This window comes from Dasypus novemcinctus, chromosome 1 (assembly GCF_030445035.2).
Source record: "Dasypus novemcinctus isolate mDasNov1 chromosome 1, mDasNov1.1.hap2, whole genome shotgun sequence".
Classification (NCBI taxonomy): domain Eukaryota; kingdom Metazoa; phylum Chordata; class Mammalia; order Cingulata; family Dasypodidae; genus Dasypus; species Dasypus novemcinctus.
Window position 1 is genome coordinate 25,020,410 of NC_080673.1, and position 18,385 is coordinate 25,038,794.

The 18,385-nt window shown below is 37.6% G+C and overlaps 1 protein-coding gene across 1 annotated transcript in view; it reads right to left on the reverse strand.

Moving 5' to 3' along the window:
- Positions 1–243: 243 nt before the first annotated feature.
- CPE (carboxypeptidase E) overlaps positions 244–18,385 on the reverse strand; it is a 141,700-nt gene continuing 123,558 nt past the window's right edge. Inside the window, exons 4-9 of the mRNA XM_058275000.2 lie at positions 15,160–15,277; positions 13,773–13,955; positions 9,540–9,679; positions 5,211–5,310; positions 2,633–2,751; positions 244–1,037 (exon numbers count right to left, since the gene is read on the reverse strand). Coding sequence (XP_058130983.1) covers positions 939–1,037; positions 2,633–2,751; positions 5,211–5,310; positions 9,540–9,679; positions 13,773–13,955; positions 15,160–15,277 — 759 coding nt within the window. The 3' untranslated portion in view covers positions 244–938. The remainder of the gene's footprint in view (positions 1,038–2,632; positions 2,752–5,210; positions 5,311–9,539; positions 9,680–13,772; positions 13,956–15,159; positions 15,278–18,385) is intronic.

The following is an 18,385-nucleotide window of genomic DNA, read 5'->3' on the forward strand; positions in this document are numbered from 1 at the left end:
TTATTTTGTGTATTTAATCTCTGCCTCCACAACCAGTTCATAAGATTCATGGAATCAAAATATTTTTTCTACCACAATGCATACAGGGCCTGCACAATGCTTTACATACAGCAGGCACTTAACAAATTTTAAAAGGTAGAGGGTGGACAAATGAGAAGCCACTATTAAGGAAACATTTTTTTTATCATTTGACCACAACACTAAACCAAAAATCATAGAACATTAAAATACACAACAAGGGGATTTTTTTTTTTTTTTACTTTTAATCATTCAGAATGCAATTCTGGAACAATCTACAACCAAGCAAAAAACCTAAACCTTGAAGTAAAGTTAACAGGCTAAATATTATAATTGTATTACCCTTATATGTACAAGCAAAAAGTCAATTTTCATTCCTTCTGTAAAAATTCTTGGTAAACATTTACATTTTCTTCCCTTCGAAATGCATTAACAAGATCATGCTTATAGAGCTAGTTAGCATAAGATATAAGTGAAAATTTACACTGAATTATTTAATTCTTGCAGTATAGTGCTCACAATCCCAAGCTGTATCTGTTGACTTTTCAATGGCATTCATGTGACATTGTCACTAACTATATTAGAAGGAATTCACTAATTTTTAAGAGCTATTATTACTCAAAAAGTTCTGTACTGCAAATAACACGTGGAATATTGCTTTTAAGCTTAAGCTGGCAAGTTCACTTAAATCTTTTCTAGTCTTCCACTTAATATATTTAAGAAAGTGAATGTTATATAAGAGAATCTTATATTTTTACCTAAGAGTCTAATTATGCATTTTAAGTAATGCCAATTAATACTTAATGACTAAAAATAAATCAATGTTAAATATTAACTGCACAAAATCTAAAAGAAAATGGCCACCTTACATCATACTACCTAATATATGATAGATTAAAAGTAGCTAAGTGGAAGCCTTTTTAAAAATTTAAAGTTTCTGACATCATTTTCCACCATTCCATCAATTCCTCCTTCTCCTCTTCTTTCCTTTCAGAAAATGACTCCAGTTCAAAATCAACCTAAAGGAGAAAATCAAGGAAAAGTATCAAACTGGATGTGTCATTTTAGAAACTGAAATTTAAAAAATAAGAGCAACTGTAGAACAAGCTCAAGACATCCATCTGAATTTAAGTAAACGCTAAAAAATCTCTAATGGTAGACAAAACAGTACCTTCAGGAAAAAAAATCAAAAGTCATTATGCTTGAAATGAGCTTTGATCTAATATCTTTGTAGGATTATTTAAAGGCACTTGGTTCAACAAAATCTTATGCCCTAGTCTTTTTGTTCCCTAAAAAGATGTAACTTATAATTAGTTTTCTGCCTTTGACTATGCAATGAGTTTTTCCTCTCAACTTTGAATTTTCTCCTAATAACCACGGGAATATGAAGCATGCAGTTCAGTGTCCTGGTGCCCCAAACCACAAAGTTCTATTTCTTTTAATAGATTCAAGTGTCTTGAGTCTGTTAAAGTAACTGATGGAATCACATGCATTTCCAAATCACAGCAGAGGTCAGTGACCCAGGAACTCAACTCTTCTTGTGAACAAGGTGTATTCTCCGGGTCTGCAGAGACCCATACATGTCTACGAAATGGGCCATTCACAATACGTAGCCCCCAGCCTCCAATCCTTCTCAGACCCCCTGGATACTTATTCCCTCATTCCAAATGGAACTAAGAGCTCCTTGATTTAGTCAGTTATACCCATAGTTTCTTAGGAATGTGATTACATTCACCACCATCCTTTAATTCCCATGTCAGAGAGGCTAAGGTGCAACTAGTTGAACTTTTCGCAACCTGTTTCTAGAGCTACTTTTTCCCAGATTTCATTTGCCCAAATTTACTTCCTGATTTTAACATATATACAGTCTAACATATACATCTACACAATCAAAACCAAAGCACCAGTTTAAAAAACAAGATATTTTGTTTGCAAAAAACAAAAAGAAAATGGCTGCAAACTTCAGATGCATCAACAAAAATTTAATAAATTCTTTTAAATCAGTGTTATGATTGGAAATCCTGTAGGCTGTCCCAAGGATCCATTATGTAACACTAAGAAAATAGTAAAATACTGCTCTTACAAAAGCTTTGGTCTCATTACCATCACCTTCACAGCAACATTAAGTTGTTCTGCTTCAAAGATTTAGATTTTTATAGTGCTTAACACAGAGAGCCTTGCTCAGAGTAGGTGCTTAATAAATATTTAGTTAATATCTAAAATTACCTTGCAGGCATCATTATTTGTTCAAATATTTATTAAGGCACTGTCCCTGGTGTTAGACATAAAAAGATTAATGGAACAGAACCCCATTTAGATTGAAATCAAGATCAGCAAATAAGTGCTGAACTTTTTTAACTTTTATTTGATTTTCTTGCTGTGAATCACTTGGAAAATTGAGAAATGGTAACAGGATTTCACATTGAGTGGCATTAAATCATCCAAGGAGAGCTTGGGCAACTTCCCTGGGCCTCAGGTTTTCTCATCTGTTAAATGGAGTTAATAATGTTACCTACTTCATAGGGTTGTTATGAAGATTACATATAAATCACTTAAATAAGCCTGAGACATGGTAAATTCTTTATAAATCTAAATTATTATTATAATTACTTACCCCAACAGCAGGGCTATAAGGAACTGCTACTTTCTTTGTTATTGCCAGATAACCTGGAGCTGAGGCTGTAAGTTTATAGTTTCCAGGTACAAGTAACCTCCAGTAATCACCGTCATTTGCTAAAGGGAAACAGAACATCAAATCACAAGATACAAATGTGAAATGCATAATTACTACATCTAAAAAATTCCCAATATACATCAGTTCAACTTTATTTGAGTCTCTATTTTTAAAGTAATGTATGTGGAATTTGATGAAATTCCCAAAGATAGCCTCCTCGGAATTCCTTAAAGCATTTGTTAGAAATTTAGATTTCTGAAGATTCTATATATATTTGTCTGGAATACCTTCTAGGAACTGCATTTTCAACAACTTCTTCAGAGAATTCTTAAGCAAAGCAGAGTTACATTTCACTCTCTTTCACTCCCCACATGTCCATAGTTCCTTTCTAACCTGGACTAGATTATGTGGCCCACCATTATAATCATTCTCATGCATATGCCTGCATTTCATTTGCTCTTTAAACATGGCGGTACATTCCTGGCAATCAACCAATCTTAGATATTTCCAGCTCTCTCTCTACTCTGCCTCTGGCCCCATGTGACTGCAAATTGCTGGAGAAAACACATCCACGCTGATTTATCTCCAATTCCTAAACACCAAGTGGGTCATCACACTGTTCTACCTTCCTTCCATGTATCCCAGGACCAGGCACTCTTCATTTTCCTGGATCCTCAAATTTATGTGCATGCCAATCACTTGGATCTTGGTAACATGTAGATTTTTGATCCAATAGTTCTGGGGTAGGACCTGGAATTCTGCTTTGGGATGATGTCAAAGCTGCTGGTAGGGAGCTACTTTGAGTAGCCAGGTCCTAAGGGACACTTCATACTTTCCCTTGTTCCTAACACACCTAACACACCTAACACAGCCTGTTCCTCCTCAGTCTCAACTGAACCATCTTATTTCACTGTGAAAAGGAAACAATCAGAAAAAATATATATAACCCTATCACCACATCTTCCAATCTTCCTCTAGACACATTTCTCTTCAGCTAGGACCCCACTTCTCTGCAATTGTTCTTTTGCAAAGTTTCTGGAAAGATTTGTCAATACTCTTTTTTGCTAATATCAACCTCCCATTCACTCCTGGATCCACTCTACCCCACTAAAACAGATTTTATCAAGATCCTCCAGGCTGCCAAATCTAATGATTCATTCAGAAACTTCATCTTACTTGATACGTTTCATCATTCTCTCCTTGAAACACTTTTCACCTGGCTTCTACCTTAGTTCCAATTGACAGTTCCTCCTCACAACCCTATAATAAAAAAGCTGGAGTAGCCTAGAGTTCCACTCCTCAGATTTCTTCTCTTTTCTATCTATATGCATTTCCTAGACTTTTCATATCATGGAATGCAGAGAAAATAATAATTGTATGGCACACTGAGGTTAAGAAATAGAAGAGCCTTCTTTTGACCAGAGGGCACAAAGACCTGGGCTCTATCTTTCGGACATCCCTGCAAGCAGAATTAAGGGGAGCAATATCTTGGCAGATTCTGGTATATTGGTTGGGAAGGTCTGCTGGCACTTAGTAGGTTAATGATAAATATTCTTTGAATGAATCAATAAATGGAGCTTTGTAAGATGCATGTTAAGGATTTTTTAAAAATCCAAGATGTGGAGATTAAGAAAGACATACTGGTATGGAGTGGTTTGGGAAGTAGGTTAAAGGTTAATTAATTATAAGGTCTGGAAATATGCAGAGTTCATAGCTGAATGTAAATTGTTGTTGTTGTTGTTGTTGAAAAGAGCCCAAGAAATGGCAGTTAAGCTAAAGTGAACTCGATAGAAGTTTATTAAAAAGAGCAAATGGAATTTCCAGGAAAATACATCATTTTCCCCAAACTGGAAAACTGGAAATAGGGCTCTAAGCCTAATAATAACTAACATTACACCTCAAGGCTGTCACATCCTGTTTAACTTTGAATAAGTCATTTAACTTCTCTGAGGCTCATTTTCTTCATGAGTAAGAAATTGATTTATTATAAGGATTAAATGAAGAAATGTATGAGAAATCCTAGGCACAACTGCTAATAGTTATCTTCTTTGCCATTTCTTTTGCTCCCTCCTGCTGTCCACCAATTCACAGCTCCTTAGCACTTCTCCCTGAGAAAGACTAAAAAGACACTGATATTTTTATTCTAAATAGTTCAATTTCCTTTGCCTGAAGAACTACAAAGAATCTGTAAAGGGTGGTGCCAGCTTGCGTCTCTGGAATGAGACAGCTGAGGAAAAGGCGCCATCTGCTGTACCTGGATTTCTAAACACAGCAGCCATCCTGAGTTTAATTTCTCCTGGCCTGTGCCCACTCATAAAACTTAACTAGATCAAAGCTGGGGAAAAGGGGTATAAAGGGATACAAAGTATTTAATTGTTTTTGCTTAGACTGTTATAATAATTATAATTATGATAAGTAACTATGCTCTGTGTAATTATAATAATTATAATTATGATAATAAGTAACTATGCTCTGTGTGTAACCCAAGAGCCTCCATACCACAGCAAAGGGTACCCACCAGATGTAACGTCATGGTCTACTCCTTCCACGGAGATAGTTGCATTTGCAATTGGGTTACCTTGAAGGTCTCGGACGAATCCTTTAACTCCTCGGTGTATCTGTGAAGGTCAAGAATGACCAAAAATTCATTTTAGACATGACCTAAAGAATATGTTTCATAACAAGAGTTTCCTTAATTTCCAGCAGCTACTGTAGATTCCCACTAAGAATGAAAATATGCTCAAAGGGCCAGTGAATTTTTTTATGCCTTCTTTATTCCAATTTTTTTTTAATGGACAAATGAGTAGTAACCCTGGGAAAAGGGATATTTTGTTCTGAGTCAAAGATAGAATTTGAGTACCTTCTGAACAATCAAAAATAATAGGCATGTCATTTTTGTAAAGTTCTAGTTTTAAGCACATTTCATTACATTCTCTCTTTTTTAAACTTGGTCAGCCCTGTATACTCATATGGCCACTGTCAGCTATTGAGAACATTATGGCCCTTTAACACCTGCTCATTACAGATAAAAGATATATCCTCTGACTACTTCTGCATTGAACCCATAAACAATATTATTTTAGCTGGAAATGTGTCATGAAACACTAGCAAACTTCACAAGTAAACATTGGATATTGATTTAGAGGAAAAAATGGAAGAGGTGCTATTGGGAATAATCCCCCTGAATTAAATTGTAGCCAATAACTAACTAGGGCATGCAAACTACAAAGACAGTTTTTTTCTGTATTTTGAAACCACAATTCACCCAAATTATTATGTGTTTCAGGTAACAGACAGTCAAATTTCAACCTGGCCTGGCTCAGAATCAGATGTGCAGGGTTTTAAGAAAGTACTGCCTCTGAAATATGAAATGGTAATCCATTAAGCTTTATTAACTCATAAAATATGCTTTGATCTCCCGAATGCGTTGCTATTTACTCAATATGGTCCTAGAAAGTGAATTTTCTTTTGCTACTGAGGATCTTTGAATATTTCCCTACAGAATATACAATAAATCTCATTTATGCCTTTATCAACAGAGAATAAATTTGGCAGTGATATAATGACTTATCAAAAAGATATTCCTGGTGCTTCTCCCTCCCAGCCAGGGTCCCTTTTCTGGTTCTATAGCAGAATAGCCAGACAGAGTTATTCAATTAACTTGCTGTATCAAACCCAAATAATAAAGCTGAAGACTGTTAAAAAACAAACAATAACAACAAAAAAAATGTGAACATGTAATTCTTTTCTCTAAAGGAAATTTACAAATGTTAAAAAGCTACATATGGGAAGCGGACTTGGCCCAGTGGTAGGGCGTCCGCCTACCACATGGGAGGTCCGCGGTTCAAACCCCGGGCCTCCTTGACCCGTGTGGAGCTGGCCCATGCGTAGTGCTGATGCGCGCAAGGAGTGCCCTGCCATGCAGGGGGTGGCCCCGCGTAGGGGAGTCCCATGCACAAGGAGTGCACCCTGTAAGGAAAGCTGCCCAGAGCGAAAGAAAGTACAGCCTGCCCAGGAATGGTGCTGCACACACGGAGAGCTGAAACAAGATGATGCAACAAAAAGAAACACAGATTCCCGTGCCACTGACAACAGAAGTGGACAAAGAAGAACATGCAGCAAATAGACACAGAGAAGAGACAACTGGGGGGTGGGGGGGCAGGCAGGAAGGGGACAGAAATAAAATAAATAAATAAATCTTTTTTTAAAAAGCTACATATGTTATCAAGAATAATGAACAATATTTTATTAGAAAGCAGTATAATGAAAAGAAAGTAAACATATTTTTAAAACCAAAAACTTTTTAAGATCTACTAAATCTTTGATTTTTTCCCAAGACATATTTATGAATCAGCCAAGCACAATGGAAAGATATTGAAATTTAGCCGCTGGAAACATGAAAATTTAGCTCTCCAAGTGAGTAATTGCCAATCAGAAAAATTGTAGAGAAGAGGAGGAGGGATACACATAGAGATGGCATGGAGTAGAAAACTAGAAATAAAATATAACTTTTGCAATTCTTAACATAAAGGCTGTTTAAAGAAATTTAGAAATACCCTTGCTTGTCAAAGAGGAGTTATTTATCCATAAGTAATTGATCCATCTTGAGGCACTATAACCTTGATATTATCCATACCATAAATCTTAGAGAAATTAAAGCTGTAAGTTTCCTTATCTTTGATAAATAAGTCAATCGCTGCTAAAACATACAATTTACTTTATATCAGGCACAAGTGTACCAAGTTGTTATCCATGACTTTACTTTTTTGTGCCTTTGGAAGCAAGAGTTACTTCACAGTATACAGTCTAACAGACAGTATCAGTAAATAGACCTATCTCTAATATGCCAATTATGGAGCACAACTTTGCTATTTGAAAAAATTGTAGTAATATTTCTCAATAGAATTTTAAAGGCTATTACAACCTCACACAAATGCAGATTGGAAAACACAGTACCTTTATGACTTCTGCAAAGGAAATCACAAAAGTTCATGTTTCCCAGGACATTTCAATCAACCAAGGCTAGAAAATCATCTGGGAGAGTCTCCCCTGTTTTTATCAATAATTCTCAAACAATCAAGTACCCAGGGAAAATGGAAATTCTTGGGTTCTGCTGTGCAGAGAGTTATGATCCAGTGGTGGGACAGGAAGCACATTTTTAAATTAGATGATTCTGATACAATGAAACAGTGTACTGCTCCAACACTATCCTGAGTGGGAGGCTCTTCTCCTTAGCAAATGCTTTGTCCTAATTAACTTCATAATTCTAGTTCCTGCCAACATCTCCTTAAAATTCCACAAGAGTTCCACCCAACCACTTACAAAATTAGACCAACTATTTTCCACAGGTTAAAAACTAGTCCATGCTTAACTCTTAGGCTCAGGTGTTCAAATATTATTCACCATCATATTCTGTTTTATTGTCAAGAAAACAATTACAACACAGAACTTCTGGAAGTCTTCACAGATCTTTCATCAGCCTTTGATTCCGTAACCCAGGATGTTCCACAAGGCAAGCTGTATGACCTCATGAGAAGTACCACTGTTGCTGCTTCTACACAGCTTGCACCACAACACTGAAGTCATAATCAAAGTGAATCACCTGGACTTGTGGGCAGATCAAAACCCCATTCCAAGTGGAGTAGAATGGGCTATATGAGCTGGTCTCTCTTCTTTCCCACTTATTTCTACATAAATTTCTATAACTATTAGATGAATTCGATGAATTCCCACCTGCCACAACAAATGTGACAAATATTCTCCTCTTTCCTGATAGCATGCATTTGTGTTTTATTTGTGTCTTTTTTTCTCAAGAACAAAGAGTGGACTTAAGCAGTATCTGGGCCTATTTTTTGTTCATTGATGAGTTGATGAACTTATTTGCAGCCACTGTAATAAATCTCATAGTACAGCTCCAAGAAGCCTTTTCAGAATCTCCACAAACGGGGATAGGGATACTTCCACGCTCTGCCTTCAGTCCTGTCACTCATTTGTACTTTAGCATGCATCATCCCCTCGTGACGTATTCATGTTTCCAAACTCTCACTAATATGAAATCTTCTTGAGATGGTCACTATTCCCAGTGCCTTTTTGTTGAAAAAATACATATATAAATAAAATGAAAGCCATTATATTAAAGAAATATTCTTCATATTTAAGTGGAAAAGCACCAAATAACACTATCTTAATTCCTCTACCCAAAAATACATTTTGCAAAGACTTTGTTCTTGGATTCCATTGATTGAAAAAAATCCTGTGGAAGGGGAATTCTTTAATCACTGTCTAATCAGCAGCAAATCTATGCTCCATTTTGGTATGATATTACATGGAAATTTGACATGTATAAATAATTACTGAGCTGATTTAACATTTTAAAAAAGTATTGGTGGGAAGTGAATGTAGCTCAGTGGTTGGGCGCCTGCTTCCCACATACAAGGTCATGGGTTCAGGCGCCAGTACCTCCTGAAAAAAAAAATTGGTCTTGTATGTATATATTTATATATTCATATATACGTGAAAGTAGCTATGTGCTTATTTAACATTGTCAAAATGTCAAAATAATTTTTAAAAATTAGTCTATATGCTGGCACATGAAACTAACATTACTCCATTTGACTTTGGACAAAAACTGCCACATACAGAACGGAATTTGAAGACTGCCAAGGCTTTTCAGGCAAAGAATGGACAAATAAAAACCTAACTGAACCCTGCTGACACCCATTTTCTAATGTGGCACCCTCATTCTGGGTCAGATGGAACCACCTCAACTGGACTTCTCTCAGGAGACTGAGGTACACAGGTTTAAATGCCCTTAAATATCCCATTTTCTGCTGGGGACAGTGTTTACCTGTTCAAGGTAGCTAATGAGAGAGTTTTTGTTATCCTCCCAGTAGCTCTTCAGAGTCTCTTCAGGTGGGAACTTTTCACAGCTAAGTTCCACAGTAATCTCGAAACAGTTGCTGCTGAGGTAATTGAAGTCTTGCATTCCTGTCAAACCACAGAATGAAAAGTCAAAATATGCATGTGGTGACTAAAACCCTGTACCCCATAGGCACCAAGTGAAAGAACAAAACCAACTGTGCATTTTAGGAAGGCTGTGGGAAACCACAAAGGAAATCACCTAGCTACTTTAGAGATGGTTATTACTGTAAAAGCACAAACTCTCTCAGGTTCTTAAGCTTAAGACATTGCTCTGCAGGGTGCTACAGTAGACAGCCCTGTTTCACAGTGCTGAAAGCAGCCTCAAAGAAGACAACAGGGTACAAAATTGAGCCTGTTGGTCTGTTAAAGAAATGCATACCCCTTTAAGCCTGTATTTCTATCCAGAAAGAACTTGAAGAGTCATGTGAGATCACTTGACACACTATTTTTTTGCCTTAAATACAACATCAATATCATTGTATACCTGAATTGTTGTGAGTCTTGTTAATATACTATACACTAATTCAAAACTGTCTACTGTGTATAAGGTATAACAGTAACAATACTCCAAATTGCCCCAAGAAAAGATTCTGCATTCAGAACAATTTTAATTTCAATCTGATAGTAGTGGATACTGTAAGTGTCTCACCAGATTCCTTTTGCTGAGTCAGGGCACCCATCCCCCGGTGCTCTATGTGATAGCTGCTTGGAGCTGATAGCTGCTAAGCGCTGATAGCTGCCCGCTTTTCCAAGAATTGCTGGTGAGAGCCACCTGACTTGGGAGGTTACACCCTCTACCCCACCTTTTGGGGACTGAATCATGTCCCCCACAAAAGGCATGTTCAGTTTCCAATCCTTAGTCCTGTAGGTGTGAACCTATTTGTTATTAGTTAAATTGTGACCAACTCAGTAAGGGACCATAACCCAATATGGCTGAAGTCCTCGTTAGTAAAGGAAAATGGACACAGAAGGAAACAGGAAATCAACGGAAGAGAAAGGAGAACACACCGCCATGTGTATTGCCACAGAAAAGTCAAGGAACTCCAAAGATTGGCAACCAGCCAGAAGACACCAATCTCAGGAAGAAGCCAGTCTTCTAGCCCCTGATTTATTTATAAGTCAATAAATCCCTGTTCTTAAGCCAAACCATTGTATGGTAGTCATTTTAGCAGCTAGAAAAATAAAACACCAAACCCCTCTGCGTCTGCCCACAACCAAAGACTCACAGGTATAGAGCTACCAAAGGCTCATCTCCTGGCCTCAAGAGAAGCAATCCAGTCTGTGATTTAAGCTCCACGCCATCCCCTATAGTGGCTCAGCTAAGGCTAGCCTTGACCTGGGAGCACATCCTTGCTCCACTCTAACCCCTTCCTTACCCTCTTCACTCACTTCCTTACAAAGTTTTTTCCTATAGAGTACTCCTCAGTAAATCACAAGAACCCAAATCCCTGTCTCAGCTCAGATTTCTAGGAAATCCAAACTAATACACTGCTTTTATTCATTTTCTAAGGCACTAAATATAGTCACAGTTTTCTTTTACTGTTTGATTTTAGGACATAATCATTGACTAAGATGAATATTATTATTGCTACTATTTTACAGATAAAAATTACTCGATATTATGTAATCAAGACAAAGCATTATTTGCACAAAAGGATAAAGGTTTTCATAGAAACTAAAGTATAAAATTACTCCACATTTTATATATTTGATAGCATCTAAATCCTAAATCTGACATAGACTTTATTTCTCAATCTGTAGAGGAAAGAAGACTAAATTTGATTTAGCCAAATGCAAAATAAAAATAAAAACAGAACAAACATATTTCAAGAAGAAAAAAATCAGGAACAATATTTTCCTCAGTGCATAATTAAGCATATTAAACAAACCAAAGCCATGTAATTAGCTAGTGCTGCTACTGTGCTAGTTGATTTGCTCTTTCATTTCCAGATGTGCCATAGAAAATAGGTTTTAGGCAATGAGAAAAAAACATTCAGTATCTCTACATTTCATCTTCATCCCTAGCAGAATTGAGTAGTATTCCACAGCTGATAGTGGCTGTAGCAGTTTGACATTATTTATGAATTCCAAGAATAGATATTGGATTATGTTTGTGAAATGGTCTTTTCCTCCGGGCATATTAGATTACACTGAATTCAGAGGTTTACTTGATTAAATAAAAATTAAGGCTTTGATTGGGCCATGTCAGTAGGACATGGAGTCCCCACCCCCTTGGTGGGCAGGGATTCACAGAAAAAACCACACTGCAGAGAAGGGAGGTTTGAGTTTTTGAGCTGGAACCCAGGAAGTGACCACACAGGAGAAGAAAACAGAGGAAGAGGTGGCTCCTTAGACACAGCAGAAGCCCCAGGAAGAGAGAAAGAGCCATTCACCTGACAGTCTACAGCTGGACTTGTGGAGCAAGCAAAGCAGCTTAGCCCAGAGAGAAACAGAGTCCCAGGAAGAGAGGAACCCAAGAAGCCTGAACTCTTGGCGGGCATCAGCAGCCATCTTGCCCCAACATGTGGCAATAGACTTTGATGAGGGAGATAACTTAAGCTTTAAGGCCTGGTAACTGTAAGCTTACCCCAAACAAATAGCCTTTATAAAAGCCAACAAATTTATGGTATTTTGCACCAGCACCCCTTTGGCTAACTGATACAGTGGTCTAGGTAGCTATAAAAATAAGAGCTCTGCCCCCATTTTTTTTTTTTTTAATTCCTGGTCATCATCTTTATTTTTTTTTAATTCATTTTTTAAAAATATTATATTCAAAAAACATGAGGTCCCCATTCACCCCCACCGCCCCCACCCCACCACACCCCCCACAGCAACACTCTCCTCCATCATCATGACACATCCATTGCATTTGGTGAGTACATCTCTGGGCATCGCTGCACCTCATGGTCAATGGTCCACATCATAGCCCATCCTCTCCCACGTTCCATCCAGTGGGCCACGGGAGGACATACAATGTCCGGCAATTGTCCCTGCAGCACCACCCAGGACAACTCCAAATCTGGAAAACGCTTCCACATCTCATCTCTTCCTCCCATTCCCCACACCCAGCAGCCACCATGGCCACATTTTCCACACCAATGCCACATTTTCTTGATTACTAACCACAATAGTTCATGAATAGAATATCAGTAAGTCCACTCTAATCCTTGCTGTATTCCTCCTTCCTGTGGACCTTTCTGCCCCCATTTTGGGGCAACAAGAGTCAAGAGAACTGTCTTAGGTATGTATCAGCTGCTGTCCTGCCAATAACCCTCTCCCTTTTCAGACTCTACAAATGGTGAAGAGAATCTAGACCTAATAGTGCTCATTATAGTAGTGAATATAAACTAAAGGTTTCACTTCAAAAAACTAGAGGTTGTCCCTTATAATCTCACTATTTAAAGAAATATGTAAACCAAAATATGCTAAAGGCCAAAGCATGCCCTCTAAAATACATATTTACCTGTTTTAAAAGCATGGCAACATATAATAAGGAGGCTAATCTCAACCTCTAAGGCTAGAATTTGAAAAATAGGTAAGTTAACAATATTCTATTTATATTTTCCAATGAATATCTTCAATTCTTTTCCTGTGTCTCTTTGATTAGAATCAACTAAAAACTGACCAAGAAAAACAACAACAGAAAACTAGGTATGGCAATCGTTCATTAGTAAACCAACCAGCTTTAATGGGTGAGCTACAGGTTCAGTCTCTTTCTTAATGATTTAGGAGGATTAAAGATTCTCTAATGAGAGGTGGAGGCGTCTTTGGGACATGGAGCTGCCCTGGATGGTACTAGGCAATCACCGGACATTGTAAATCCTCACAGGGCCCACTGGATGGAATGGAGGAGAGTATGGGCTATGATGTGAACCAATGTATATGAGGTGCAGAGGTGCCCAAAGATGTACTTACCAAATCCAATGGATGTGTCATGATGATGGGAACGAGTGTTGTTGGGGGGGGGGGAGAGGGGGGGTGGGGGGATGGGGTTGAATGGGACCTCACATATATATTTTTAATGTAATATTATTACAAAGTCAATTAAAAAAAAAATTAAAAAAAAAAAAAAAAGATTCTCTAAATCTAAATCTGTCTCTAAATCTAGATGATAATTATAGCCACTATCACTCTATCAGAGAGAGAAATGGAAACTCACCACCAGGTACGCTATACCAAGCACCACCATTGGTTGTCCCATCTACAAAGCTGCTGTCATCATCATTCTTGCGACATGGTGGCCGATTGGGGTCAGACATGGCTGGGTTAAAAGAAGAGTATGCTCGAGCCAGGCTTTGGAAAATGGCATCGTCTGGGCAGGAGCTGTATTCATGAGCACTACCTAGAAAATAAAAATTCACCAAGATTAAAGAAATTGACTCAGACCAAGAGCATTGCATGGTTTCTGAAGAGTGATTTAGGGCAGCATTCTTGTAGATACATTTCTTTAGTTGCATCACTATGGAAAAGGGTGAAGGTTTAAGTACAGCCAATTACACTTAGTTTTTAGGTTATATAACTTCCTTTCCTAATACTACAAAGTAGAAATCAGGTAGAATGCACATCCTACTTATGAACGGAAAGAGTCACACAAAAAAGGTAATAAGCTTATAGTCAGCCAGACATGCAGAGATAACAAGTTTTCCATTGTTAAATTTTTAATAAAAAAAAAATAGTTCATAGACACTATGAACTACACCCACACATAATCTTCAGCATGTGATTCTAGATTTTTTAAAAATTTTTCATGTGGGTATGGAAAAATATTTTGATACACTGTAATTTTATCCATATACTATAAAATATGCCCAGATTACAAGTTTCCCAGCTATCAAAAAACCACAAAATCTCCACATTTATTTACTGTTGTTTCACCAAAGACTTTCTTCAAAACTCAAAGTTTCCAATATCTAAAATTATCATCCATGTGTTTATAAAGCACTGATTCTTCAAAGGCTCCTGAGAACAGTTCCAAAGCAGGAAATTTCCTGGAGTGACAAAAATTAAAGTGAAACATGCATTTGGCTAAAGTTTGCTTTGCCTGAAACTTAACTAAAATCAGTTAAAGAAAACCAAAGCAGTATTTACCCTCCCTGATAATACAGAAATGTTTCCATTTGCAGAATTGTGAGAGCACAAAGCAGATGCAGAGTTCCCAATGGGCCCTGACCAAACTTCAAGAAGCCGTCTCCACTTTTAAGCCTTCTTGTACATGAACCAATGCCTCCTGTAATCTGTCCTTCTTATCATGAATGACCCATGCTCATGACTTTTGTTCCCTCCCTTTCTCTTGTCTGAGTAATTCTGTCTAGTTCATGCTTCTCTTCAACTATACTTTTGAAAAAGGTTGCAGTCCTTTTCTGTCAAATAGATACACCAACACCACATGAAATAGACGGTGTTTCTGTTAAACATATATTTCTACAGACAATTTCATGTAATCACCAGGTTCCCTTCAAGAATATAACAGGTAGCATCCTATAAACATCCTTGTTTTTAATAACTGTAAACCCACAGCCAATTAACGAAGCAGGAAGAATACTTACCACTCCTTGTCTCATCATATGGATAATTGGCCACCAGGTCTCCTCCATGGAGATTGGCAGAGAGCACAAAAGGAATATCCATGATCCAGTGGATGACAGCCTTGGTCTCAGGAGCAAGCTGCATCAAAGGTGAGAGATTTAAAGTATTAAGTGTTTGATAATCATTGGTGTGATCATTTGATGAAGAGAAACAATATAGAAAAGGTTAAAAAAAAAACAACACAAAAAACTGAAAGCTGGGCAGATTCCAATCATGCTATGGCTGCTTTCAGAGGAAAAAAAAAAAAAGGTTCTTATAAAAGCAACATTCCCCATGTCAATCTCAGATTTAATATTAAAAATATTTCAGTAGCTCTTAAATTCCCTTAAAAGTTCTACTTTTGCCGGCTGCCAGTTTTTCTGTCTTTGTGACTCGGGAACGAGTACACAAATTTGCGGACAGCACCCATCTGTACTGCTTCATAAATTTGTAGATAATAGATAAGAATAAGATGAAAATAAGAAAATACTTGAATCAGCATTCTTCTTATATGGTGGTTCAACTTTAAAAACGTGGTAGATCTTAATTCCTATTTTTACTTTCTCCAATCTCCTCCCATTACTTCAGATATTGGGTCCCTTTCAGTGCTGACTGTACAATATCAGTTTACTTTGGATGATCATCTTAAATTCTAAAACAAAGACAGAATTGCAAGAATTCATATTAAGTTTTCTGAATGATTCATAGTCCCTCACATCTTGGAAGCAAAACAAAGAAGGAAAGAAATTTATATCAAAGAATTAATCTGGCGCCAAAATCTTGACACTTTTATGTGATGAGTTTTTAAGAGTAACTAGTAAGACTCTCAGATTCCCAAGTACTTCTTTGATTTAAAAAAAAAAAAAAAAGGCTTTTTAATAGTCTTTTCAACAAATGGTGCTGGGACACGTTGACATTCACATACAAAAAATAAATGAATTTAGACTCTGACCTTTTACCTTTCACAAATATTAACTCAAAATGGATCATGGACCTAAATGTAAAACATGAAAATACACAATTTCTAGAAGATAACATAGGAGAAAATCTAGGTGACCTTGAGTTTGGCAATAAGTTTTTATATACAACACCAAAAGCATGATCCATTAAAGATAAAATTGATATGGGACTTTATTAAAATATAAAACTTCTCTGCAACAGACATTGTTAAAAGAATCAAAAGACAAGCACAGACTGTGGGAGAATATTTGCCAAACAGTTATCAGACAAATGACTTGTATGCAAAATATACAAAGAACTCTTAAGATTTTAAAATGGCAAAAGATCTGAACAGACACCTACTCAAATAAGTTACAGGCATACCTTGGAGATATTGCAGGTTGGGTTCCAGACCACTGCAATAAAGTGAATAATGCAATAAAGCAAGTCACATGAATTTTTGGTTTCCTAGTGCATATAGAAGTTGTTTGCGCCACATTGTAGGCTATTAATAAAAAAAATTATAATGTACCTGCCTAGCTTGTTGGTGAGAGAAAGGGTATACAAATCCTCTTCCCCAAGACCAGGGGTGAGCATGGCCAATCACTGATCATGGCTTCTGTTAGTGAATTCGGTGGGTTGAAACAATGGCTGCCTGGCTCTGAAGGCAGCCATTGTTTCAACCCACCCCAGACAGGGGCAGTGGTGGTGGAGACATAAAGACACTATGCTTCCTTAGATATGAGGGGGAAAATCAGGTGAGGGGTTGCATTTGCTGAGCAAGCCAGGAGGCTCAGTTTGGAAAGCCCTCGGAGAAGCTCATGATGCCCTTCCTGATCCCCTCCCCAGGGGTGCACTGGCTCTTTTTCCACTAGGAAAGACTGACTTATGAAAGTCCTCTCCATTGTGCCCTCCTCCCAGAATCTGCCTTCCAGGTAAAAGCAACTTGAGACAACAAAAGGAGAATAAAAAACTGTAGAGGCAGACAGTCAGGGGCAAAGGTCCTATTGTGTTCTCACACAGAGTGGCAAGGATTTGTAGAGTTCATAGGCAGTGCCTAATAAAAGAAAGCAAACCAATATGCAAAGTCCTCAATATTAATGCTTGTACTTATGAACTTTATTCTTGTAAAATTGAAACAGCCTAAAAGCTACCTCCTGAAAACCTCCTCATTACTCAATATGGCTTCTTTCTAAGCAAACTCAGCAAAAAAACTTACTACCTTCCCTCTGGTGTGGGACATAACTCCCAGGGATAAGCCTCTCTGGCACCAAGGGATTAATACCAAGCACCAACCAGTGATGCATTTGAAAGAAGACTTTGACCAAAAGGGGGAAACATTAAATACAAAAGAGTTTTTATAGGTAAGAGGTTTCAGATGAGTCAGGAGGTAATTCCAGAGGTAATGCTTATGCAACTCTCAGGTGGATCTAATTGCACAGTAAACAAAGCCTCAAAGAGGGGTTCTCCCAAGGACTCTGGAAACATCCAGACACTACAGGCAAGGCACACCACCCCATGAAATCCTGTCAGTGGGTTTTCCCTTGAAAAATATGAGAACCTATTTTCCCAATGTAACAGAGATCGACTCATTTATAATTTCCCTACACATGATTCTTCTACCCCTTTTATTTGAACCTATAATTAGCACTATACTCATTAAATATATGTCCTTGAGACTTAAATCTTCATTCTGTTCATATGCCAATTGAGCCTTGGATCTCAGCATAGTTATGGCTAACACCTACTCTCCAGGTCATCGGACTTGCCCAGGACAACTAATAAAATGATGGTGATGGATAGTCCCATCCCAAGAAATAAAGAGTATGTACAACTGCAAGCATAACAGTTCCTTCCATCTGTCCCATGAGACTTAAGCCCCTCTCAATCTAAAACAGAGTGAGCATCCTCAAGATTGAGGAATGAACACACATAAGGGGGGACTCCCCAGGATGGAATAATACCCTATGACAAGATGAACACACTCATTTTCCACAGAGCAGGGGTTCTTAACCCTTTTATGTTCCACAGATCCCTTTGCCAGTCAAGTAAAAACCACAGATCCCTTACCAAGTCCACACCATACTGTGACTTATTTAATAAATATATCAACACGTATATATTTTATATATAAATATAACAGAATTTTTTTTAAATTTCAATCAAGCTCATGGATCCCTTGTTAAGGACCCCTGCCATAGAGGCATATTCCAGGTGTATCCTTTCCTATACATTTCCCCCACCACTGACACCCTGCAGCAGTGACCC